Source organism: Pelophylax lessonae, assembly GCF_965119305.1.
Source record: "Pelophylax lessonae genome assembly, chromosome: 13".
Classification (NCBI taxonomy): Eukaryota; Metazoa; Chordata; class Amphibia; order Anura; family Ranidae; genus Pelophylax; species Pelophylax lessonae.
In genome coordinates this window covers 1979134-2004707 of record NC_138780.1, presented here as the reverse complement: position 1 = coordinate 2004707, position 25574 = coordinate 1979134, and the positions used below count along the sequence as shown (strand labels likewise).

Below are 25574 nucleotides of genomic sequence, written 5' to 3'. Positions count from 1 at the left end.
CCAACAATTGGTCACTATTCCTTCCACTGACGCCAACAATGAAGCACCATTTCTTACATTGACACCAACGATAGGGCACTATTTTTCCCACTGATGCCAATGATGGTACACTATTCCTTCCACTGACACCAACAATGGGGCACTGCTTCTACCACCGACCCCAACAATGGGGCACGATTAATACCACTGACACTAACAATGGGGCACTGTTTCTACCACTGACCCCCACAATGGGGCACAATTAATACCACTGACAACAACAATGGGGCACGATTAAAGAGGAAGTAAAGTCCCTAAAAAAAAAACGAGAAAAAAAAAGCCCTGTAAAGAGAAAGGCATAATGAGCTAGTATGCATCGCATACTAGCTCATTATGAAGTACTTACCTTAAAACGAAGCCCCCGCCGTGCCGCCCGCTCAGCGACAGGACGGCTGACATGTCCGGCGGTCGTGCTTCCGGGTTCGCATCCTCCGGCCATCTGATTGGCCGGAGGCGCGATTACATCACTCCCGCGCGTGCGCGCGGGAGCCGCCGTTCACGGCACTGGGCTCTGAAGGAACGGCACGGGTGGCCGTTCTTTCAGAGCGCATGCGTCGATGACGTCATCGGCAGTAGGCACTCTAAATATCTCCTAAACGGTGCATGTTTAGGAGATATTTATAGCACCTATAGGTAAGCCTTAATATAGGCTTACCTATAGGTAAAAGTTTGTGAAGTGGGTTTACAACCTCTTTAATACCACTGACACCAAAGAGGGGGCAATATTTCTTCCACTGACACCAATGATGGAGCACTATTCGTCCCATTGACACTAACGATTGAGCACTGTTCCCCCCACTGATACCAACAATGGGGCATTATTCTTTCCACTGACACCAACATTGGGGGAATTATTTCTCCTACTGACACCAACAATGGGGCACTATTCCTTCCACTGACACTAATGATGGGGGCACTATTCCACCCACTGATACCAACGATAGGACACTATTTTTTCCACTGACCCCAACAATGGGGCACTATTCCTTCTATGAACATTAATGATGGGGCACTATTTCTCCCACTGGCACCAACAATAGGGCACTAATACTTCCACTGGCACCGACAATGTGGCACTATTCCTTCCCCTGGAACCAACAATGGGGCACGATTTCTCCTTCTGGCACCAACAATGGGGCACTATTTCTCCCACTGACATCAACAATTGGGCACTATTCCTCCCACTGACACAAAGAATGGGGCACTATTCCTCCCATAATACCAAAGATGGGGCATTTCCTACTCCATCTAACCACAGTCCGGCCCTCCTAAGGTCTGAAGGAAAGTAAACTGGCCCTTTGTTTAATAAGTTTGGAGACCCCTGCCTTAAGGAGTCGAGTAGCCAAGGGAGATTCCGCAAAACAAGGCGTCCTTCACCCACTGGAACCCTTGTAAATCATGTCAAACCTCCACCAAACAAAAACCCTGTACACCAGTCAAGCATCATCCTCAACCCACAAAGACGTCAAGGTCATGTGAAGATCTGGTAATGGAAGACTGCAGAGGATAAGCAAAGGCCTCAGAAGAGGTCTGCCGGTCATCTTTTGCCCGACAGCTCTAAAAGCAGCCTTTGGACTCCTCAGGAGAAGCGTGCAGAAATATATGCGAAAAAAAAAATCTCCCGGCAGCCAGACTGTCTGGTAAAGGCCAAATTCATCTGATGAGATGCTATTATGTTTAATACGAGTGCAGAGCATGTGGATGTGGATAGACTTCAGCCGTCAGGAACATGACACACTTTTCCCGTTGAGCAATTGCCCCCATTTTTCAAGGGTAAAATTTGCGGGTGCTGCTCGGCGTCAGGAGCTTCGGCGAGTTTCGCGAAGCCGAGTGACGTCCATCATGGCGCTAAATAAACATTACAGATACCTCATAAATAACTCAACCAGTATCTGTCCTCAGCCTGACATATTTCCAGCAGAAAATAACAGTCGGGATCTCGTCTTTTTTTTCCTGAATAAACAAGCAGACGACGGTAACCTTGTGGATAAGCCGAGCAATACCCATTCTCTGTATGCATTTCCCATCCAATATCTCACAGTCCCCAAATGAGATGAACAATATCAGCATCCGGGCTGACCCTTGTTATATAAAAGCTGACACTCATCCTCTGGTGGAATAGACCATCCAACACAATCCCATCACTAAATAAAATGAACAATTATCTGCCCGGTCACTGAATTACACATCCGGACCGAAAACACGGCTTCTCTGTACACAAACCCGAACCACCAAGACGAGCCGGGAAAAAAAAAAAAAAGAAAACAGCCGCCAGTTTATCTGTCCTCTCACTTAATAAACGGATTTGTATTTGCCTATTTGCCGGCTAAATTGACCAATATCTTCTACATGAATTGGAGCAGATCCTGAAGCTGCCTTCACTTACGGTGCTCTGTCTGCGGAAGACATGTTCCTTATTGAGTCCACTTTTACACCGTATTCTCCACTTCTTAGCTGTGATGAGGACTCTCTGAGTTTAGTGAGTTTTTTTTTCTTACATTTTTATGGTCTATTTGCTGTAGGAAGCTTAGATGTAGAAATATAGATGAGCAACAGCCGAAGAAGGACCAAGTAGCAGTATAGAGGAATCAGGACCTCCTTCCTGCTGCTGGTGATCCCTCTAGTGATATAAAGATCTATATAGAGGAATCAGGACCTCCTTCCTCCTGCTGGGGACCCCTCTAGTGATATAAAGATCTATATAGAGGAATCGGGACCTCCTTCCTCCTGCTGGTGACCTCTCTAGTGATATAAAGATCTATATAGAGGAATCAGGACCTCCTTCCTCCTGCTGGGGACCCCTCTAGTGATATAAAGATCTATATAGAGGAATCAGGACCTTCCATCCTCCTGCTGGGGACCCCTCTAGTGATATAAAGATCTATATAGAGGAATCAGGACCCCCTTCCTCCTGCTGGGGACCCCTCTAGTGATATAAAGATCTATATAGAGGAATCAGGACCTCCTTCCACCTGCTGGTGACCCCTCTAGTGATATAAAGATCTATATAGAGGAATCAGGACCTCCTTCCTCCTGCTGGTGATCCCACTAGTGATATAAAGATCTATATAGAGGAATCGGGACCTCCTTCCTCCTGCTGGTGATCCATCTAGTGATATAAAGATCTATATAGAGGAATCAGGACCTCCTTCCTCCTGCTGGTGATCCCACTAGTGATATAAAGATCTATATAGAGGAATCGGGACCTCCTTCCTCCTGCTGGTGACCTCTCTAGTGATATAAAGATCTATATAGAGGAATCAGGACCTCCTTCCTCCTGCTGGTGATCCCACTAGTGATATAAAGATCTATATAGAGGAATCAGGACCTCCTTCCTCCTGCTGGGGACCCCTCTAGTGATATAAAGATCTATATAGAGCAATCAGGACCTCCTTCCTCCTGCTGGTGATCCCTCTAGTGATATAAAGATCTATATAGAGGAATCAGGACCCCCTTCCTCCTGCTGGGGACCCCTCTAGTGATATAAAGATCTATATAGAGGAATCAGGACCTCCTTCCTCCTGCTGGTGATCCATCTAGTGATATAAAGATCTATATAGAGGAATGGGGACCCCCTTAGTCCTGCTGGTGATCCCTCTAGTGATATAACGATCTATATAGAGGAATCAGGACCCCCTTCCTCCTGCTGGGGACCCCTCTAGTGATATAAAGATCTATATAGAGGAATCAGGACCTCCTTCCTCCTGCTGGGGCCCCCTCTAGTGATATAAAGATCTATATAGAGGAATCAGGACCTCCTTCCTCCTGCTGGGGACCCCTCTAGTGATATAAAGATCTATATAGAGGAATCAGGACCTCCTTCCTCCTGCTGGGGACCCCTCTAGTGATATAAAGATCTATATAGAGGAATCAGGACCTCCTTCCTCCTGCTGGTGACCCCTCTAGTGATATAAAGATCTATATAGAGGAATGGGGACCCCCTTCCTCCTGCTGGTGACCCCTCTAGTGATATAAAGATCTATATAGAGGAATCAGGACCTCCTTCCTCCTGCTGGGGACCCCTCTAGTGACATAAAGATCTATATAGAGAAATCAGGACCTCCTTCCTCCTGCTGGGGACCGCTCTAGTGACATAAAGATCTATATAGAGGAATCAGGACCTCCTTCCTCCTGCTGGGGCCCCCTCTAGTGATATAAAGATCTATATAGAGGAATCAGGACCTCCTTCCTCCTGCTGGTGACCCCTCTAGTGATATAAAGTCCTATATAAAGGAATAAGGATCTCCTTCCTCCTGCTGGTGACCCCTCTAGTGATACAAATGGCACTTTTCCACTGCAAGTACCGGCTCGGCTCTACTCGGCCCTGCTTGGCCAGGTTTGCTTTTCCACTGCTCGTACCGCATGGTACAGTGTTGGAACGGTTCGGTACGGTACGGTATGGTTTGCTTTTCCACTAAAGTAGTACTAAAGTTAAGTGGGTGGGATAACCACGGGGTGGGTGCGATTCTCTGACCAGTGGCTAGTAGTGACTGCATGCAAAGGATTGTGGGATATGGTACCGGGTATGGTACCTGTTGGAACCACAATCAAGGTGGTACTGTTTTTGAGAGCCGTACCGGTCGGTTCCATGCAGTGGGAAAGCGCCGCCGTACCGTACCGAACCGTTCCTACACCATACCATGCGGTACCAGCAGTGGGAAAGCACAAAAGCGAGCCGAACCGTTCGGTTCCATGCAGTGGAAAAGCGCCTAAAGATCCATATAGAGGAATCAGGACCTCCTTCCTCCTGCTGGTGACCCCTCTAGTGATATAAAGATCTATATAGAGGAATCAGGACCTCCTTCCTCCTGCTGGGGACCCCTCTAGTGATATAAAGATCTATATAGAGGAATCAGGACCTCCTTCCTTCTGCTGGTGACCCCTCTAGTGATATAAATATCTATATAGAGGAATCAGGACCTCCTTCCCCCCTGCCAAACTGGTGATCCCTCTAGTGATATAAAGATCTATATAGAAGAATCAGGACCTCCTTCCCCCTCCTGGGGACCCCTCTAGTGATATAAAGATCTATATAGAGAAATCAGGACCCCCTTCCTCCTGCTGGTGATCCCTCTAGTGATATAAAGATCTATATAGAGTAATCAGGACCTCCTTCCTCCTGCTGGTGACCTCTCTAGTGATATAAAGATCTATATAGAGAAATCAGGACCTCCTTCCTCCTGCTGGGGACCCCTCTAGTGATATAAAGATCTATATAGAGTAATCAGGACCTCCTTCCTCCTGCTGGTGACCTCTCTAGTGATATAAAGATCTATATAGAGAAATCAGGACCTCCTTCCTCCTGCTGGTGATCCCTCTAGTGATATAAAGATCTATATAGAGTAATCAGGACCTCCTTCCTCCTGCTGGTGACCCCTCTAGTGATATAAAGATCTATATAGAGGAATCAGGACCTCCTTCCTCCTGCTGGTGACCCCTCTAGTGATATAAAGATCTATATAGAGGAATCAGGACCTCCTTCCTCCTTCTGGAGACCCCTCTAGTGATATAAAGATCTATATAGAGAAATCAGGACCTCCTTCCTCCTGCTGGTGACCCCTCTAGTGATATAAAGATCTATATAGAGGAATCAGGACCTCCTTCCTCCTTCTGGTGACCCCTCTAGTGATATAAAGATCTATATAGAGGAATCAGGACCTCCTTCCTCCTTCTGGTGACCCCTCTAGTGATATAAAGATCTATATAGAGAAATCAGGACCTCCTTCCTCCTGCTGGTGATCCCTCTAGTGATATAAAGATCTATATAGAGGAATCAGGACCTCCTTCCTCCTGCTGGGGACCCCTCTAGTGATATAAAGATCTATATAGAGGAATCAGGACCCCCTTCCTCCTGCTGGTAATCCCTCTAGTGATATAAAGATCTATATAGAGGAATCAGGACCTCCTTCTCCTGCTGGTGACCCCTCTAGTGATATAAAGATCTATATAGAGGAATGGGGACCTCCTTCCTCCTGCTGGGGACCCCTCTAGTGATATAAAGATCTATATAGAGGAATTGGGACCTCTTTTCTCCTGCTGGTCACCCCTCTAGTGATATAAACATTCCTATAGAGGAATCAGGACCCCCTTCCTCCTGCTGGTGATCCCTCTAGTGATATAAAGATCTATATAGAGGAATCGGGATCTCTTTTCTCCTGCTGGTCACCCCTCTAGTGATATAAACATTCCTATAGAGGAATCAGGACCTTCTTCCTCCTGCTGGTGATCCCTTTAGTGATATAAAGATCTATTGAATGAGATGTGGGGAGTGTGGAGGCCATTGGAGGACAGTGACCTCATTGTCATGGTGAAGAAACCAGTGGTGAGATGATTGGAGCTTTGTGACATGGTGCATTATCCTGCTGGAAGGAGCCATCAGAAGATGGGGACACTGTAGTCATAAAGGGATGGACATGGTCTGCAACAATACTTAGGTAGGCCGTGGCGTTTAAACCATGCTCAATTGGTACTACGTTGCCCAAAGGCAGGATGGATCCATGAGCCAAATTTTTACCCTACAATCTGAATGTAGCAGCTAATATCCAGACTCATCAGACCAGGCAACATTTTTCCAATCTTCTATTGTCCAACTTTGGTGAGCCTGTGCCAACTGTAGTCTCGGTTTCCTGTTCTTAGCTGACAGAAGTGGCACCCAGTGTGATCTTCTGCTGCTGTAGCCTATCTGCTTCAAGGTTGGATGTGAAGTAATAGTCGTATTAGTGAGTATATTGTGAGGTAATAGTCATATTAGTGAGTATAGTGTAAGGTAAAAGTTATATTAGTGGGTATAGTTGGAGGTAATAGTCGTATTAGTGGGTATAGTGTGAGGTAATAGTCGTATTAGTGGGTAAAGTTGGAGGTAATAGTTGTATTAGTGGGTATAGTTGGAGGTAATAGTCGTATTAGTGGGTATAGTGTGAGGTAATAGTCGTATTAGTGGGTATAGTTGGAGGTAATAGTCGTATTAGTGGGTATAGTTTGAGGTAATAGTCGTATTACTGAGTATAGTTGGAGGTAATAGTCGTATTAGTGGGTATAGTGTGAGGTAATAGTCGTATTAGTGGGTAAAGTTGGAGGTAATAGTTGTATTAGTGGGTATAGTTGGAGGTAATAGTCGTATTAGTGGGTATAGTGTGAGGTAATAGTCGTATTAGTGGGTATAGTTGGAGGTAATAGTCATATTAGTGGGTATAGTGTGAGGTAATAGTCGTATAAGTGGGTATAGTTGGAGGTAATAGTCGTATTAGTAGGTATAGTGCGAGGTAATAGTCGTATTAGTGGGTATTGTGTGAGGTAATAGTCGTATTGGTGGATATAGTGCGAGGTAATAGTCGTATTAGTGGGTATTGTGTGAGGTAATAGTCGTATTGGTGGGTATAGTTGGAGGTAATAGTCGTATTAGTGGGTATAGTGTGAAGTAATAGTCGTATTAGTGGGTATAGTGTGAGGTATTAGTCGTATTAGTGGGTATTGTGTGAGGTAATAGTCGTATAAGTGAGTATTGTGTGAGGTAATAGTCGTACTGGTGGGTATAGTTGGAGGTAATAGTCGTATTAGTGGGTATAGTGTGAGGTAATAGTCGTATTAGTGGGTATAGTGTGAGGTATTAGTCGTATTAGTGGGTATTGTGTGAGGTAATAGTCGTATTAGTGAGTATTGTGTGAGGTAATAGTCGTATTGGTGGGTATAGTGTGAGGTAATAGTCGTATTGGTGGGTATAGTGTGAGGTAATAGTCGTATTAGTGGGTATAGTGTGAGGTAATAGTCGTATTAGTGGGTATTGTGTGAGGTAATAGTCGTATTAGTGGGTATAGTTGGAGGTAATAGTCGTATTAGTGGGTATAGTTGGAGGTAATAGTCGTATTAGTGGGTATAGTTGGAGGTAATAGTCGTATTAGTGGGTATAGTTGGAAGTAATAGTCGTATTAGTGGGTATAACCATAAAATAATATTGCAGCGCTGAAAATATCAACAAATAAAATAAGTGTTCTTAAATAAATGGTATGAATAATATGACGTTTCTTGTGACGAAAGTTCATATAAATGATGTGACAATATTCAGTGCGTATAATCCAGTGAACGAGTAGAATCAAACGATGAGAAGGAAAAAAAAGGTAATCTCCAACATCAATAACAAGTGAAGTGCCAACTCACCAGAACCAGATGCTGTCTAGGTTATAGGACAGCAAACGAGTGTTATGCGACCAGTCTCAGGATTTCCAGGGCATCTGTCCAGTCAGCAACCTCCAGCCTCATGGGTAACCTCCAGTGTGATGATCAACTCAGCACATCATGCAACGGTTAATTTTGCAAAAAAAATGGAAGAGGCTCATGGTGCAGTATGAAATAAAATCAGTTTAATAAAAACTCTATATTGTGTATCACTGGTACAAAGTGCAGTGTACATAAGATATAAAACAAATAGCGGTAAAAATGAACTCGCATATAAAGCCACCACTAAAGGAAAAGTGATGGCTGGGACCTTAAGTGTTTGAGATAATAACAAGCTCTACGGCCGTTTCGCGTCCAACGCGTCCTCAGGAGCTTTTTTTTTTTTATCAAGAATTAGTGGGTATAGTTGGAGGTAAAAGTCGTATTAGTGGGTATTGTGTGAGGTATTAGTCGTATTAGTGGGTATTGTGTGAGGTAATAGTCGTATTAGTGAGTATAGTGTGAGGAATTAGTCGTATTAGTGAGTACAGTGTGAGGTAATAGTCGTATTAGTGGGTATTGTGTGAGGTATTAGTCGTATTAGTGAGTATTGTGTGAGGTATTAGTCATATTAGTGAGTATAGTGTGAGGTAATAGTCGTATTAGTGGGTATTGTGTGAGGTATTAGTTGTATTAGTGAGTATAGTGTGAGGTAATAGTCGTATTAGTAGGTATTGTGTGAGGAATTAGTCGTATTAGTGAGTATTGTGTGAGGTATTAGTCATATAAGTGGGTATTGTGTGAGGTATTAGTCGTATTAGTGGGTATTGTGTGAGGTATTAGTCGTATTAGTGGGTATTTTGTGAGGTATTAGTCGTATTAGTGGGTATTTTGTGAGGTATTAGTTGTATTAGTGGGTATAGTGTGAGGTATTAGTAGTATTAGTGGGTATAGTGTGAGGTATTAGTCGTATTAGTGGGTATTGTGTGAGGTATTAGTCGTATTAGTGGGTATGATGTGAGGTATACGTTGTATTAGTGGGTAGAGTGTGAGGTAAAAGTTGTATTAGTGGGTAGAGTATGAGGTAAAAGTTGTATTAGTGGGTATAGTGTGAGGTAAAAGTTGTATTAGTGGGTAGAGTATGAGGTAAAAGTTGTATTAGTGGGTATAGTGTGAGGTAATAGTTGTATTAGTGGGTATAGTGTGAGGTATACGTTGTATTAGTGGGTAGAGTGTGAGGTAAAAGTTGTATTAGTGGGTATAGGGTGCGGTATTAGTTGTATTAGTGGGTATAGTTGGAGGTAACAGTTGTATTAGTGAGCATTGTGTGAGGTAATAGTTGTATTAGTGGGCATTGTGTGAGGTAATATGGGTATTAGTGGGTATTGTGTGAGGTATTAGTGGGTATTGTGTGAGGTAAAAGTTGTATTAGTGGGTATAGTGTGAGGTATAAGTGGGTAGAGTGTGAGGTAAAAGTTGTATTAGTGGGTAGAGAGTGAGGTAAAAGTTGTATTAGTGGGTAGAGTGTGAGGTAAAAGTTGTATTAGTGGGTAGAGTGTGAGGTATTAGTCCTATTAGTGAGTATAGTGTGAGGTAAAAGTTGTATTAGTGGGTAGAGAGTGAGGTAAAAGTTGTATTAGTGGGTAGAGTGTGAGGTAAAAGTTGTATTAGTGGGTAGAGTGTGAGGTATTAGTCGTATTAGTGAGTATAGTGTGAGGTAAAAGTTGTATTAGTGAGCATTGTGTGAGGTAAAAATTGTATTAGTGGGTATTGTGTGAGGTAATAGTTGTATTAGTGGGTATAGTGTGAGGTATTAGTCATATTAGTTGGTATAGTGTGAGGTATTAGTCATATTAGTGGGTATAGTGTGAGGTATTAGTCATATTAGTGGGTATAGTGTGAGGTGTTAGTGGGTAGAGTGTGAGGTAATAGTCGCATTGGTGGGTATGGTGTGAGGTAAAAGTCCTATCGGCGGGTATGGCGTGAAGTAATAGTCGTCTTAGCGGGTAAGGTGTGAGGTAGTAGTCGTATTGGTGGGTACGGTGTGAGGTAAAATTCATATTGGTGGGTACGGTGTGAGGTAAAAGTCTTATTGGCGGGTACGGTGTGAGGTAGTAGTCGTATTTGCGGGTACTGTGTGAGGTAATAGTCATATTGGCGGGTAAGGTGTGAGGTAATAGTCGTATTAGCTGGGTACAGTCTGAAGTAATAGTCGTATTGGCGGGTACAGCATGAGGTAATAGTCGTATTAGCTGGGTACGGTCTGAGGTAATAGTCGTATTGGCGGGTACGGCATGCGGTAATAGTCGTATTAGCGGGTATAGTGTACAGTAATAGTCGTATTGGCCGATACAGCATGAGGTAATAGTCGTATTAGCTGGGTACGGTGTGAGGTAATAGTCATATTGGTGGATAAGGTGTGAGGTAAAAGTCATATTGGTGGGCACAGTGTGAGGTAAAAGTTGTATTAGCGGGTACGGTGTGAGGTAAAAGTCGTATTGGTGGGCACAATGTGAGGTAAAAGTCATATTGGTGGGTAAGGTGTGAGGTAAAAGTCATATTGGTGGGTAAGGTGTGAGGTAAAAGTCATATTGGTGGGTAAGGTGTGAGGTAAAAATCGTACTGGTGGGCACAGTGTGAGGTATAAGTCGTATTGGTGAGTACAGTGTGAGGTAAAAGTCGTATTGGTGGGTACTGTGTGAGGTAAAAGTCGTATTGGTGGGTACAGTGTGAAGTAATAGTAGTATTGGGGGGTACTGTGTGAGGTTAAAGTTGTATTGGCGGGTACGACGAGGTAATAGTCGTATTGGTGGATATGGTGTGAGGTAAAAGTCGTATTGGCAGGCACGATGTGAGGTAGAAGCCATATTAGCGGGTACGGTATGAGGTAATAGTCGTATTAGCAGGTAAGGCTATGTGGCAGCGGTTACGACGTAAAAGTCGTATTGGCGGGTATGGCATGAGGTAAAAGTAATATTAGCGGGTACGGTGTGAGGTAATAGTCGTATTGCTGGGTATGGTGTGAGGTAAAAGTCGTATTAGCGGGTACGGTCTGAGGTAAAAGTCGTATTAGCAGGTACGGTCTGAGGTAAAAGTCGTATTAGCAGGTACAGTCTGAGGTAAAAGTCATATTAGCGGGTACAGAACGAGGTAATAGTTGTATTAGGGGCTACATTGTGAGATAATAGTTGTATTTGTGGGTAAGGTGTGAGATAAAAGTCGTATTTGCGGGTACGGTGTGAGGTAAAAGTCGTATTTGCGGGTACGGTGTGAGGTAATAGTCGTATTTGCGGGTACGGTGTGAGGTAAAAGTCGTATTAGCGGGTACGGTGTGAGGTAATAGTCGTATTGGCGGGTACGGTGTGAGGTAATAGTTGTATTGGCGGGTACGGTGTGAGGTAATAGTTGTATTGGCGGGTACGGTGTGAGGTAATAGTTGTATTGGCGGGTACGGTGTGAGGTAATAGTTTTATTGGTGGGTACGGTGTGAGGTAATAGTTGTATTGGTGGGTACGGTGTGAGGTAATAGTGGTATTGGCGGGTACGGTGTGAGGTAATAGTTGTATTGGCGGGTACGGTGTGAGGTAAAAGTCGTATTAGCGGGTACGGTGTGAGGTAATAGTTGTATTGGCGGGTACGGTGTGAGGTAATAGTTGTATTGGTGGGTACGGTGTGAGGTAATAGCTGTATTGGCGGGTACGGTGTGAGGTAATAGTTGTATTGGCGGGTACGGTGTGAGGTAATAGTGGTATTGGCGGGTACGGTGTGAGGTAATAGTGGTATTGGCGGGTACGGTGTGAGGTAATAGTGGTATTGGCGGGTACGGTGTGAGATAATAGTTGTATTGGCGGGTACGGTGTGAGGTAATAGTGGTATTAGCGGGTACGGTGTGAGGTAATAGTGGTATTGGCGGGTACGGTGTGAGATAATAGTTGTATTGGCGGGTACGGTGTGAGGTAATAGTGGTATTAGCGGGTACGGTGTGAGGTAATAGTGGTATTGGCGGGTACGGTGTGAGGTAATACTGGTATTGGCGGGTACGGTGTGAGATAATAGTTGTATTGGCGGGTACGGTGTGAGGTAATAGTGGTATTAGCGGGTACGGTGTGAGGTAATAGTGGTATTAGCGGGTACGGTGTGAGGTAATACTGGTATTAGCGGGTACGGTGTGAGGTAATAGTGGTATTAGCGGGTACGGTGTGAGGTAATAGTTGTAGGGATATTAGTGGGGATTATTTGGGTAATATTTGGGGTATATTAGTCAGGGTATTAGTGGGGTAATAATAGGAAAAATTAGTGAAGGTATTAGTGGGTGGGGTATTAGTAGGTAATAATCAGGGGTATTAGTGGGGAGGGGTTGATTAGTAAGGGCAATAATAAGGGAGAGTAGGCCAGTGAGGGTAAAAATGGGGAGGGCGAAAGTTAGTGAGGGTAATTTTCGTGGGGGGTAGGTTAATGAGGGTAATAATAGGGGGGGGGGTAGGTTATTGAGGGTAATATTTGGGTAGGTTATGGGGGGGTAGGTTATTGGGGGGGGGGGTTAGGTTATTGAGGTGATGGGGGTAAGGAGAAGAAGAGATGGGCTGTGCGCGCTCACCGGTCCTCCTTCTCCTGTCAGATGCGCGCTCCCTCATCTCTCCCTGTGACTGGCAGGGTGGGCGGGGCCCTATGGGCGGCTGTAGTTGGGAGTAGGCGGGGTTGAGGGGAGCGAGCAGCGCGCTCCCGCGGAGTGTGTGGCAGTGCGCTGCTCGGTGCAGGATGGCTCTGATCTCTCTGCTCATTCCTCTCCTCTCCTCCCTCCTCCCCGGGACCTCCGCCAACCGGCACGCCGTGCACTGGAACTCCTCCAACTACCAGTGAGTGTGGGGGAGGGGGAAGAGTTGGGGTGCATGGACTGGGGGGCATCTAATGGGGAGAAGAAGAAGAAATGTCTGTAATGTCCCCAGTATTTTGGGGGTGCACACCCCCTGTGCATTGTATATTTGGGTGCACACTCTGTGAGGATCATATAGATTTGGGGGTGCACACAGTGTATTGGTCATATAGTCGGGGGTACACACGATATGAGGGTCGTATAGTTGGGGGTACACACGATATGAGGGTCGTATAGTCGGGGGTACACACGATATGAGGGTCGTATAGTCGGGGGTACACACGATATGAGGGTCGTATAGTCGGGTGTACACACGATATGAGGGTCGTATAGTCGGGTGTACACACGATATGAGGGTCGTATAGTTGGGGGTACACACGATATGAGGGTTGTATAGTCGGGGGTACACACGATATGAGGGTCGTATAGTTGGGGGTACACACGATATGAGGGTCGTATAGTTGGGGGTACACACGATATGAGGGTCGTATAGTCGGGGGTACACACGATATGAGGGTCGTATAGTTGGGGGTACACACGATATGAGGGTCGTATAGTTGGGGGTACACACGATATGAGGGTCGTATAGTTGGGGGTACACACGATATGAGGGTTGTATAGTAGGGGGTGCACACAGTGTATTGGTCGTATAGTCGGGGGTGCACACGATATGAGGGTCGTATAGTCGGGGGTGCACACGATATGAGGGTAGTATAGTTGGGGGTGCACACAGTGTATTGGTCGTATGGTCGGGGGTACACAATCTGGAGAACATAGATTAGAGTGTGCTTAGTGGGGGGGGGGTGCACATGTAAGGGAAGAATTAACTGGGGGGCTTGTCGTGGTGTGGGGTGTACAGATATTGAGGGGGTGCACCTGTACTATCAGTCTTTATATAGCTGGTGGGGGAACTGGTAGTAATAAGGGGGTGTACATACATCTGCCTGGAGGCTGACTATTGGGGTGTACATATATAAGTATGTCTACATAGTACTAAGGGGGTGTAGGTATCCTGGGGTATGCACATATTTTGGGGGCTCTCAGTGATGTTGGGGTGTACATGTACTGGGGGGCTCTTATTGATGTCGGGGTGCACATATTTTGGGGTCTCTCAGAGATGAGAGGGTGTACAAGTACTTGGGGAGGCTCTCAGTGACGTGGAGGTTCACATATTTTGGGGTCTCCTAGACGAGATGGTGTACATGTACTAAGGGGACCTCTCAGTGATGTGGGGCTGCACATATATTGGGGCTCCCAGAAATGAGGGGGTGTACGTGTACTGGGGGGCTCTCATTGAAGATATACATAACTGAGCAAGTATGTGTTTAGTTGTGTTGAGGGTTCTGTTTGGGGGTTCCCCCCTAGTGTTTGTGTGTTGGGGGTTCTGTTGTACGGAGGTCCTCCCAGTGTTTGTGTGTTGCTGTTGTATGGGGGGGTCCTCCTGATGTTCCAGTATGCTGTGGGGTTTCGTCATATGGGGGGTCCTCCACTGTTGAGGGTTCCATTATTTATTAGTCCTCCCAATGTTTCTGTGTGTTGGGGGGATTTGTTGTACGGGGGGGTCCTCTGGTGTTTCTGTTGAAGGTTCCATTATTTAATAGTCCTCCTGATATTTCTGTGTGTTGGGGGGGATTCGTTGTACGGGAGTCCTGCTAGTGTTTGTGTGTTGGGGGTTTTATCATACGGGGGGGGGGTCCTCTGTTGTTTATGTTGAGATGTTGAGGGTTCCATTTTTTAATAGTTCTCCCGGTGTTTGTGTGTTGTGGGGATTCTTTGTACGGGAGTCCTCCTGGTGTTGGGGGGTTTCATCATACGAGGGGGGTTTTCTGGTGTTTCTGTTGAGGGATCCCATTATTTAATCTCCTGGTGTTTGTGTGGGGGGATTCGTTGTACGGGAGTCCTCCTGGTGTTTTTGTTGGGGGTCCCATGGTCCTCCCAGGTGTTTGTGTGTGTGTTGGAGAGGTTTCATCATACGGGGGTCCTCCCGGTGTTTCTGTGTGTTGGAGAGGTTTCATCATACGGGGGTCCTCCCGGTGTTTCTGTTGCGGGTTCCGTTGTCCCATGGTCCTCTCAGTGATGCTGCAGCCCTTGGTGGGATGAAGCGGGAAGTTATGGTCAGAGGCTGCAGTGAAGATGCTGCTCTCTTGCTGCGGACTGCGGAGTATCTTTGTGTTGGGGGGTACGGAGGATCACAAGGACGTCTCGGGCTCCTCCATTGATTCATCTAGGGCTCAGTCTCTGTAAATCCATCCCCACGCTCTCCAAGTTGGTGGCACACAAGCTGTTAATGGAACCCCCCCCCCCCCGCCATGGTTGGTAGGAGGGGGGGGGGCACATGAATGAACAAGAGTCGGATTGGTGTCAGATCTGATCTATACTGCAGTGTGCTTGGTTGGCGTCCCAATGACCACTTTGTGACAAGTGCTCCATCTCCTGACTTTGTCTTCCCCCCTCCGTACAGCGACCTCTGAGGACATACGTGTCGCCGTACCGTGTGTGGAGGTCCGCAGTCATCTCTCCGCTTTTATCTCAGACGTCTAGTGACACCTCCAGCCGCCGTCTGTCACATCGTGCCCCCCCCCCCCCCCAACCTGCTCCGTGTGTGTGTGCCGTCCTCTCCATTGTGTGTCAGAATTCACACATGTATGTCTGATTGTTACAATGTATCTCCAGAAAGGTGTAGATCTCATGTATGTGCCGTCTCGCTCTAACATTGACACACATGTGACTCTCCTGGTCGCAGTGATTTGTATTTTTCTCCTTGGTGGTAATTTTTTTTTTTTTTATTTCTTGATCCGTTCACATGTTACCCTCCTGGCGGTGGGGTGTCTGTGGAATGATATGATGGTGCCCACAAATGTGAATGATGGTTCTTCGACAAGGAAACCATGTAACCGAGGACAGTTCCTTTGTACACCAATGCACATGCCTACCCTTAGCGTGGATCATACAACCCTTACCTATCCTGCCAAAGGTGGGGGTGAAGGATTGGCATGTATCGTGCAAGCTCTATATGTGCTGTAAAAGGTGCCTTGTAAACCCTTGGCACAGGGGTGGGCTCCTTTTGGAAGCTACAAATCCCATCATGTCTTGGCCTCAGGGTGCCATAGCTGTGGCTGTCAGAGTCTTGCAAAGCCTTCTGGCACTCGTAGTTCCACATCAGCTGGGGTGTCAAGGTTGCTTTCCTCTTCCTTAACATGTATCATACAACCCCTACGTATGCTGCCAAAGGAACCCCTTTAGTGTGTATCCTACAACCCTTATGTATGCACTAAATAGTGGTGTGTGATCCTTTATCATGTATTGCAAAACCCCTACATATGCTGCCAAGGAAACCCTTGGTGTGTATCAAACAACCCCTACGTATGTTGGGAAGAGTGTTGTGTGGTCCCTTAGCATGTATCCTACAACCCCTACGTATGCTGCCAAGGGAACCCTTATTGTGTATCATACAACCTCTACGTATGCTGGGAAGAGTGGTGTATAGTCCCTTTGAATTTATTATACAACCCCTACATATGCTGCCAAGGGAACCCTTTGTGTGTAACATATTACCCCCTACGTATGCTGCCAAGGGAACCTTGGTGTGTATCATACAAACCCTACGTATGTTGGGAAGAATGGTGTGTGGTCCCATGCTGCCAAGGGACCCATTGGCGTGTTATCATGCAAACCCTACGTATGCTGCCAAGGGACCCCTTGGCGTGTTATCATGCAAACCCTACGTATGCTGCCAAGGGAGCCCTTGGTGTGTATCATGCAACCACTATGTATGCTGCCAAGGGAACCCTTAAAGTGTATCATACAACACCTATGTATGCTGGCTGCCAAGGGAACCATTGGCGTGCATCATGCAACCACTATGTATGCTGCCAAGGGAACTCTTAGCATGTATCATACAACCCCTACATATGCAGCAAAGAGTGATGTGTTGTCTCTTAGCATGTATCCTACAATCCCTACGTATACCATCAAGGGAACCCTTAGCATATATTGTGCAACCCCTACGTATGCTGCCAAGGGAACCCTTAGTGTTTATCATACAACTCCTATGTGTGCTTGGTAGAGTGGTGTGTAGTCCTTTAGCTTGTAGCGTACAACCCTTAGGTATGCTACCAAGGCCTTAGCATGTATCATACAACCCCTACATATGCTGTGAATAGTGGTGTGTGTGTGTGGCCCTTTAGCATGTATCATCTGAGCTGTATGTATGCTGTTAAGAAATCCCTTAGCATGTATCGTACAATCCCTACGTATGCTGTGAGGGGGTATGTGTGGCTCTTGAGCGTGTATTTTACGACCCCTACATTTGCTGTGAAGAGTGGTGTGTGGCCCTTTAGCATGTATCATGTGAACCCTACGTATTCTGTGAAGGATGGTGAGTGGCCTTTTAGCATGTATCATTTGAACCCTACGTATTCTGTGAAGGATGGTGAGTGGCCTTTTAGCATGTATCATTTGAACCCTACGTATTCTGTGAAGGGTGGTGAGTGCCCCTTTAGCATGTATCATTTGAACCCTACGTATTCTGTGAAGGGTGGTGAGTGCCCCTTTAGCATGTATCATTTGAACCCTACGTATTCTGTGAAGGGTGGTGAGTGCCCCTTTAGCATGTATCATTTGAACCCTACGTATTCTGTGAAGGGTGGTGAGTGCCCCTTTAGCTTGTATCATATGAACCCTATGTATGCTGTGAAGGGTGGTGAGTGCCCCTTTAGCATGTATCATATGAACCCTATGTATGCTGTGAAGGGTGGCGAGTGGCCCTTTAGCATGTATCATATGAACCCTACGTATGCTGTGAAGGGTGGCGAGTGGCCCTTTAGCATGTATCATATGAACCCTACGTATGCTGTGAAGGGTGGTGAGTGGCCCTTTAGAATGTATCATTTGAACCCTACATATGCTGTAAAGGGTGGTGAGTGGCCCTTTAGCATGTATCATATGAACCCTACGTATGATTGTGAAGGGTGGTGAATGGCCCTTTACCATGTATCATATGAACCCTACGTATGCTGTGAAGGGTGGTGAGTGGCCCTTTACCATGTATCATATGAACCCTACATATGCTGTGAAGGGAGGTGAATAAATTACGGTTTCACACAGAAGGTGGAAAACTCTAAATTTACGACTCCTCTTTTTCCTTAATAATTTGCTTTGACTTTGATTTCCTGCCGCCGTTCTCCCGTGTTGCTGTTCACCGTCGATCATTGTCCATAGATCTCACCGGCACCGATTTAACCTTCACAGCTGACTATGTGAAATCCTCCCGCTGCGTCTTCGATCTGTGATTGTGCGTGGATGGCCCTGACTGCACCGATCACGCTGTGCGTGCGTGGAAAAGCCTCCTTACTGAGCCGTATTGGTGCTTCCACGCTGATTATTTTGATTGGGAGCGTAAATCTAACGGTAGCAGATGCCAGGATGTATGGTGGGGACAAATCTCTGGCTGTACGCTGTGACGGCGCAGTATGGCGTTATGAGCGCTTACAACACCTGCTATGTGTGTTAAATCATTCATTAGTTGTCGTTGTTGTGCCGGTGTGACGTCCTGCAGAGACGGCAGATCAGGTATGTATAAAATTCCGGCACATTGCCCTCATGGGGGCAAGAGTGACGTGTGGCGGATCTGCTCGCCTTTGGACCAATCCTGGTCCTTTGTGCCTACATGTCAGGTCAGAAGATCTCTAGGTGTGGAATCATAGGGGCTACTGTAGGACCAATCGAGTTTCTCCTTTTTTGTACTGGGATAGTGAAACGTGAAGCCTGATTGGGCGATGTCTTTGCTCTTGTTGTTTGTGTGTGACTGGATACAATGTATTTCTTTTTATTTATTTATAAAACTGATACAGTCGGGTCAGAAGATCTCTAGGTGTGGAATCATAGGGGCTACTGTAGGACCAATCGAGTTTCTCCTTTGTTTATCAATCTTGTGCTGGGATGGTGAAACCGGGAATCTGATTGGGCAATGTCTTTGCTCTTGTTTGTGTGTGACTGGATACAATGTATTTTTTTTTTTTTTATTTTAATCTGATACAGTATTTGTCCTCTTCAGTTCTCACCATTATCCGAGCATGCAATGTTTTTGTTACCAATAAAAAAAAAAAAAAAAGACTCCTGGACTTATGTACTTCATCAAATATGCTGAAGACATCAACAAGTATGTGGGTGAGATGAGATCCGACGTAGGTGGGCAAATTGGACAATCATTTTCTTAGTGGAAAACATTCTTATCCTGAGCCCATGCCAGCCCGCACACCCACAGCGCCTGTCACACCTGATGGTTTTCCAGGATTCGGCTCCCGTCCTCCCAACATGTTTAATTCCGAGAGGTGTTACGCAGAGACAATCACAATCCCTCCAGGATGAGAACGTCAGAATCGCTGCATTTATTAATTAGGTATCAGGATTTAATGTGGGGCAGGTGTGCGGCGAGCGTTGGGAACCCACGGAACATCTGGACTTTTTTGTGCGGCATCTATCATCCCTTGTTTTTGGTGTGATCATCGGGAGTTTAGCAACCGCAGAGCCTGGGCCTTACATAGTCGACTGATGGATGTCAACAGTCCTACCCCCCACCCATTTCCCACACACACATGTTCTCACTCGCCCATGGGACTTGTTATAAGACATCTTCAGCAACTTGTTTTCTCGTCTGTCGTAGCTCCATTGGCGAGCTCTTTACGACGACGACGAACCGTGGAATTCAAAATGTGACAATTATCTTCCTTGGCTGTGCAAGGGTTACGTGACTGAGGGAACAAAGGATTTTCTTCAGGCTGTGTGGGCTCTTTTTTTTTTTTTCGGGGCTGTCTGTAGGGAGAACGTCAATTCTCATCCGGCCTTTTTTGATTCCACACCTTCCCCTTTATCCCAGTATTTGATAACGGCTTTATAAATTCCTGATAAAATTACTACGTGCCCAAACCGGTTGGCTGAGGAATTTGTGGTTCTTGTGATGACACCAGCGACAAGTTGTTGAAAGAAGAGATTTGAGAATCAGAATGCTTAACCCTTGCAGAACAGGCATTAGATGTGTCTCGGTTGGTGGTGTTCTTCAATTATTTAGCGTGAAATTTTGTTTTGTGGTGTAGAATTTCCATCTGACCTTCTCTTACGTAAATGTTTAGGTTTCATTCATTGAGATAGTTGTGGTATCCTTCTTATTTACCATCTCTTTGATGGTCGCCAATATCTGTCAATAAATGTGAAACTGCAGTTTCTCAGTTGGAGTCCTCTGTTTTTGTGGTGTCGATGATTTAGGGTGAAAATTGTTCTGTGGTGTATGATGTCCATCTGACCTCCTCTTGCGTAAATTTTCAGACTTAATTGAGAGAGTTGTGGGGTCCGTTCCGGCTCTCTTATTTACGGTCTCTTTGATGGTCACCAATATCTGTAATTAACTGTGAAAACGCAGCTTCTCGATTGGTGTCGTTCTTCAAAAACGTTTTGTGGTTAAGATGATTTAGGGTTACATTTTGTTTTGTGGTTTTAGAATGTCCATCTGTCAGTCTCCTTACGTAAATTTTCAGACTTCATTCATTGAGATAGTTAGTAGTGGTGTTCGATCCAATATCCTGCTGGCCGCCTTATTTACCATCTCCTTATTGGTCACCAATATCTGTCAACTGTGAAAACGCAGCTTCTTGGTTGGTGTCGTTCTTCAAAAACGTTTTGTGGTTTAGATGATTTAGGGTTACATTTTGTTTTGTGGTTTTAGAATGTCCATCTTGACCTTCTCTTATGTAAATTTTTAGATCCGTTCATTGAGATAGTTGTGGTATCTGTTCCAGTATCCTGCTGGCCTTTTTATTTACCTCCTCTTTGATGGTCACCAATATCTGTCGTTAACTGCGAAAATGGCGCTTCTCAGTTGGTGTTGTTCTTCAAAACCCGTTTTGATGATTTAGGGTTAAGTTTTGTTTTGTGGTATAGAATGTCCATCTGTCAGTCTCCTTACGTAAATTTTCAGACTTCATTCATTGAGATAGTTAGTAGTGGTGTTCGATCCAATATCCTGCTGACCGCCTTATTTACCATCTCCTTATTGGTCACCAATATCTGTCAACTGTGAAAACGCAGCTTCTTGGTTGGTGTCGTTCTTTAAAAAACAGTTTTGTGGTTTCGATGATTTAGGGTTAAATTTTGTTTTGTGGTTGTGTCCATCTTGACCTCCTTGAACATAAATTTTCAGACTTTATTCACTGAGATAGTCAGTTGTGTCCATTCCCATATCCTGCTGGCCTTCCTATTTACCGTCTCTTTGATGGTCACCAAGATCTGTCATTGTACCCAGGGGCACCATTTCACGGGGGACAAAAAAACATGGAAGCTGATTTAGGCCATCCTGTCATGGTTTAATTATTGAACTGAAGCTCTCAGGGCTTGATGAAATCCCAGCTGTGCATCACCACTGATTAACTACGGCCCAAGGTGGGAATTTAATAGAGAGATTTCACGGGCCTTTTTTTTTTCTCTGCTCGTCTATTGAACTGGAATGGCAGAACGTTCCAAATCCTCCCGGTTTGCACTGAAGTATAAAAAAAAAAATCTTAATTCGCGGTGGCGTCCTGCCTTTTGTGTGGGTTGACGGCAGCTCTGCCTCTCGGAATCTGTGCCGCGTGCCCCCTAGAGAGCCCGGCACTGCCAGCCTGGTGGAAACGGCATTTATTTTTATTTTTTTGAAGGAGCCTCTTGTAAAAAATTTCAACGGGGTTCCTTAAGTGACTGTTTGAGAAGTGTTTGGCGTGCTTTGGGACGCTGGTTATGGAGAGCTGCAGGGAGCCGAAGGGGATCGATGTGTCAAGAGTAAATCGTCTCTTGGACGCGTTCTTTCTTTGCACACGCTGCTTCCTCCCCGGGAGCACGCCGCGGACGCCTCATTTTGCAAGATTTTCTGGGCTAAAAAAAAAGAAAGATTTTCTGTTTCTCGGCGGCTCATGAGCGCCTACCGAAGAGGTTATCGCGCACACAATTATACATAATATATGGACATGACTGAGCCGTAAGGTGCACCTTAGACTAACACTATGAAATATGTATGCGGACAGGGCAGCCGACGGGAGGTTGGTGTGAAGCCGGCTACACGTGATGCTACAAATACTGATTGATTCCCTTCCCACAATACGGCTCTCTCTCACATCGAATGAGGATTGCTTCCTACCCGGCAACGGGTGTAATTTAACAAGAGAGCAAAAGCCAAATCCCCGGTGGACGTGGGAGGACGGGTTGGCCTTGCACTTGGCGGATTAACGGGGATGGATTGAGATAATTGCTCGGCGTTGTATACGGTGACGTTCGAGTCGTACTGCAATTCTTCGCTTCTAAAATTTCTTTATTTTATCACTTTCATTAAAAGGAAAATTTGTAATGTCAGGTCGTATTGATTAACTGATCCCAGCTGGGGAATCAATGGGAGCATCGATTTTTATTAATGGAAGCCCCCCCACATGGAGGGGATTACTATTTGTAGAATCTTTCATGTCAGTTTTTTTTATTTTTTTGTGTTTTTTTGAGCTTTTTGTTTTCTGGAGTGTAGCAGATTTTAACACCGTTCTTACTGTTTTTTTTTTTTTTTTTTTACGGCTTAGTGCTGAAATCCTAAATATGATCCAATTCCTGCTCCCCCTGTAAGTCCCCAGAGCTCTATTATGTTGTCAATGCTTTATTAAGCTTGGTTCACACCTACAAGTGCGACCATGCGTGGTGTGTTTTCGCCTATCCTGTGTAGGGCAACCCAATAATTCCTTAAATGGCAAGGAAGTTTCCAAAAACATGCTCCGCTGAACCACATCACCTAGTCTACATCAAGCTTGTCATATAAGGTTCTTCTATAGCCAACGTTTAGGGGCAAACGCAGCCCCCCTTCATCAGGCCAGTGATGAGCTTGATGCACTCCATTTCAGGCCTTATAGCAGCCTTTCCCAACCATTTTTATGTTTTGTGGTTTAGAATGTCCACCTGACCTCCTCTTACATAAATTTTCAGACTTTTTTATCACGTTGAAGGTTGTGGTGTCCGTTCCAATATTCTGCTGGCCTTATTGATGGTCATAGATATCTGTCATTAACTGTGAAAACGCCGCTTTTCGGTTGGTGTCATTCTTCAAAAACCCGTTTAATGATTTAGGGTTAAATTTGGTTTTTGGTTTTTAGAATGCCCATTTTTACCGCCTCTTATGTAGATTTTCAGACTTAATTCATCTAGTCGGTCGTGGTGTTCCTTCTAATATCGTGCTGGCCTTCTTATTTACCATTTTTTTTTTTATACTCGCCAAGATCTGTCATTGTACTCAGGGGCACCGTTTTACGGGGGGACAAAAAAATGGAAGCCGATTTAGGCCATCCTGTTATGGTTTCATTATTGAAGCTTCCTGACTTTTTTTTTTTACCCCTGATCCACATGGCACCTAGTCTTCATCAAGCTTGTCATATAAGGTTCTTCAATAGCCAACATTTGGGGCCACACAGGCCCCCTTCATCAGGCCAGTGACCAGCTTGATGCACTCCATTTCAGAGGTTATACACCGTACATCAGCCTTTCTCAACCTTTTTTCTTGCCCCTGAGGAACCTATGAAATAGTTTTAAGGTTCCTGAGGAACCTCTGCTGAAAAGGATTCTACCTGATGCGATTAATTATTCGTGTGGCCAGTTTACTGTCCTTCAGGGGTCGAACCATGGTGGAAGTAAATGCCACGCCGTCAATAGTAATACGCCATCATTTGTTTTAATGGGGGGAATAGTGACCTATCGGTGTCAGTGGGAGGAGTAGTGCCCCATCGTTGGTGTCGGTGGGAGGAAGCGTGCCCCATCGTTGGTGTCGGTGGGAGGAAGAGTGCACCATCGTTGGTGCCGGTGGGAGGAAGCGTGCACCATCGTTGGTGTCAGTGGGAGGAATAACGCCCCATTGTTAGTGTCATTGGGAGGAATGGGGCCCCATCATTGGCATCAATAGGAGAAATAGTGCCCCAAGGGCCGAATAAAGGCAAGCAAAGGGCCGCATTCGGCCCCCGAGCCACAGTTTGGAGACCTCTGGTTTAAACAGCAAACATCATATGCTCCCATTAGGCTAAACTTTCAAGGCATGGCTTTCAATGAATGTGGTTTCAGCATTCTTGCGATAATCGTGTTGGGATGCTGATTGTCTGGCTCCCAAGGAGCTATTGAAATGAACATCTAGCATCCAAAATACATCCTTTAGTTATCAGGAAGGACCCATTGACAAGTGTCTGAAGAGTCTCTCAATTTAGTGGCCTCCCCGGTGAGCCTCCCGGTGTAATGAAGTCCTTGACTCTTTAAGCATTAGAGCCACAAAAAGTTTCCTCTCCCCTAGGAATAGATATGATAACGCTGGAGCATGCCAGATCCCAGAATATCTTGAAATGTCCTCCTCTCCCCCGAGGACGGGAGGTTTGATTGGCAGGAGACCCTATTATCACCCCGTAAAGTTAAAGCTGAGTTTGTTATTGCTCAGCATGGCTCCTGTCTTCCAGGCTTCTGCCTGCAGATCTCTTAATGGGCTCCATTTATCAGACCTTTTCACACGTGTCTGAGGGCCCCGACCCTTTTCATGAAAGAGGACAGAAAAGGCATTGTGACCGGGGACACGGCGGTGTCACTCAAGGCAGAGCAGCTTCTTCTACAATGCAGTATTTTGGTGTGCCATCAATTTATCAATTGCCGCTTTTAACCACTTTAGCCCCAGCCCTATTTCGGACACTTTTTGTTCACAAGTTAAAACCAGTATTTTTTCCTAGAAAACTACTTAGAACCCCCAAACATTATATATATTTTTTTAGCAAAGACTCTGGAGAATAAAATGTCGGTCATTGCAAAATTTTTTGTCACGCGGTATTTGCGCAGCGGTCTTTAAAACGCCATTTTTTTGGAAAAAATTTGAAAAATCACATTTCACTGCATTTAAAAAATACTAAACAGTAAAGTTAGCCCATTTTTTTTGTATGTTGTGAAAGATGATGTCACGCCGAGTAAATAGATACCAAACATGTTACGGTTTAAAATTGCGCCCCCCCGTGGGATGGCGACAAACTACGGTCAATAGAGATCTCAATCTGCGACGCTTTAAATTTATTTAACGGTTACCAGTTTAGAGTTAGTGTGTAGCTCTTTTTTTTTAATTATTGCCCACGCTCTGGCGATCGCGGCGATACCTCACATGTGTGGTTTGAACAGCGATTTCATTTGCGGCTCGACTTGCGTATACGTTTTTTTTTGTGCGCGAGCTAACGGTGACGGGGACGGCTAAATTTTTTTTTTTTTTTTTTCCTATTTATTTTTTCTTTTTTTTTAAACTTTATTACAGGTTTTTAAAAAAAAAAAAAAAATCTGATCACTTTTATTGCTGTCACAAGCAATGTAAACATCCCTGGTGACAGCAATATGTCGTGACAGGTACACTTTATGGAGGGATCGAGGGTCTAAAAGACCCTAGACCCCTCCACTACACTTCCCTGTATGCAAAACGCCGAAAACGGCATTTTTGCATACAGCC

At 45.2% G+C, this 25574-nt stretch overlaps 1 protein-coding gene across 1 annotated transcript in view; it reads left to right on the top strand.

Annotated features, from left to right (window-relative positions):
* The first annotated feature begins 12887 nt into the window (after positions 1 to 12887).
* The window catches only part of EFNA3 (ephrin A3), a 129542-nt gene continuing 116855 nt past the window's right edge, over positions 12888 to 25574 (top strand). Inside the window, exon 1 of the mRNA XM_082275601.1 lies at positions 12888 to 13046. Coding sequence (XP_082131727.1) covers positions 12949 to 13046 — 98 coding nt within the window. The 5' untranslated portion in view covers positions 12888 to 12948. The remainder of the gene's footprint in view (positions 13047 to 25574) is intronic.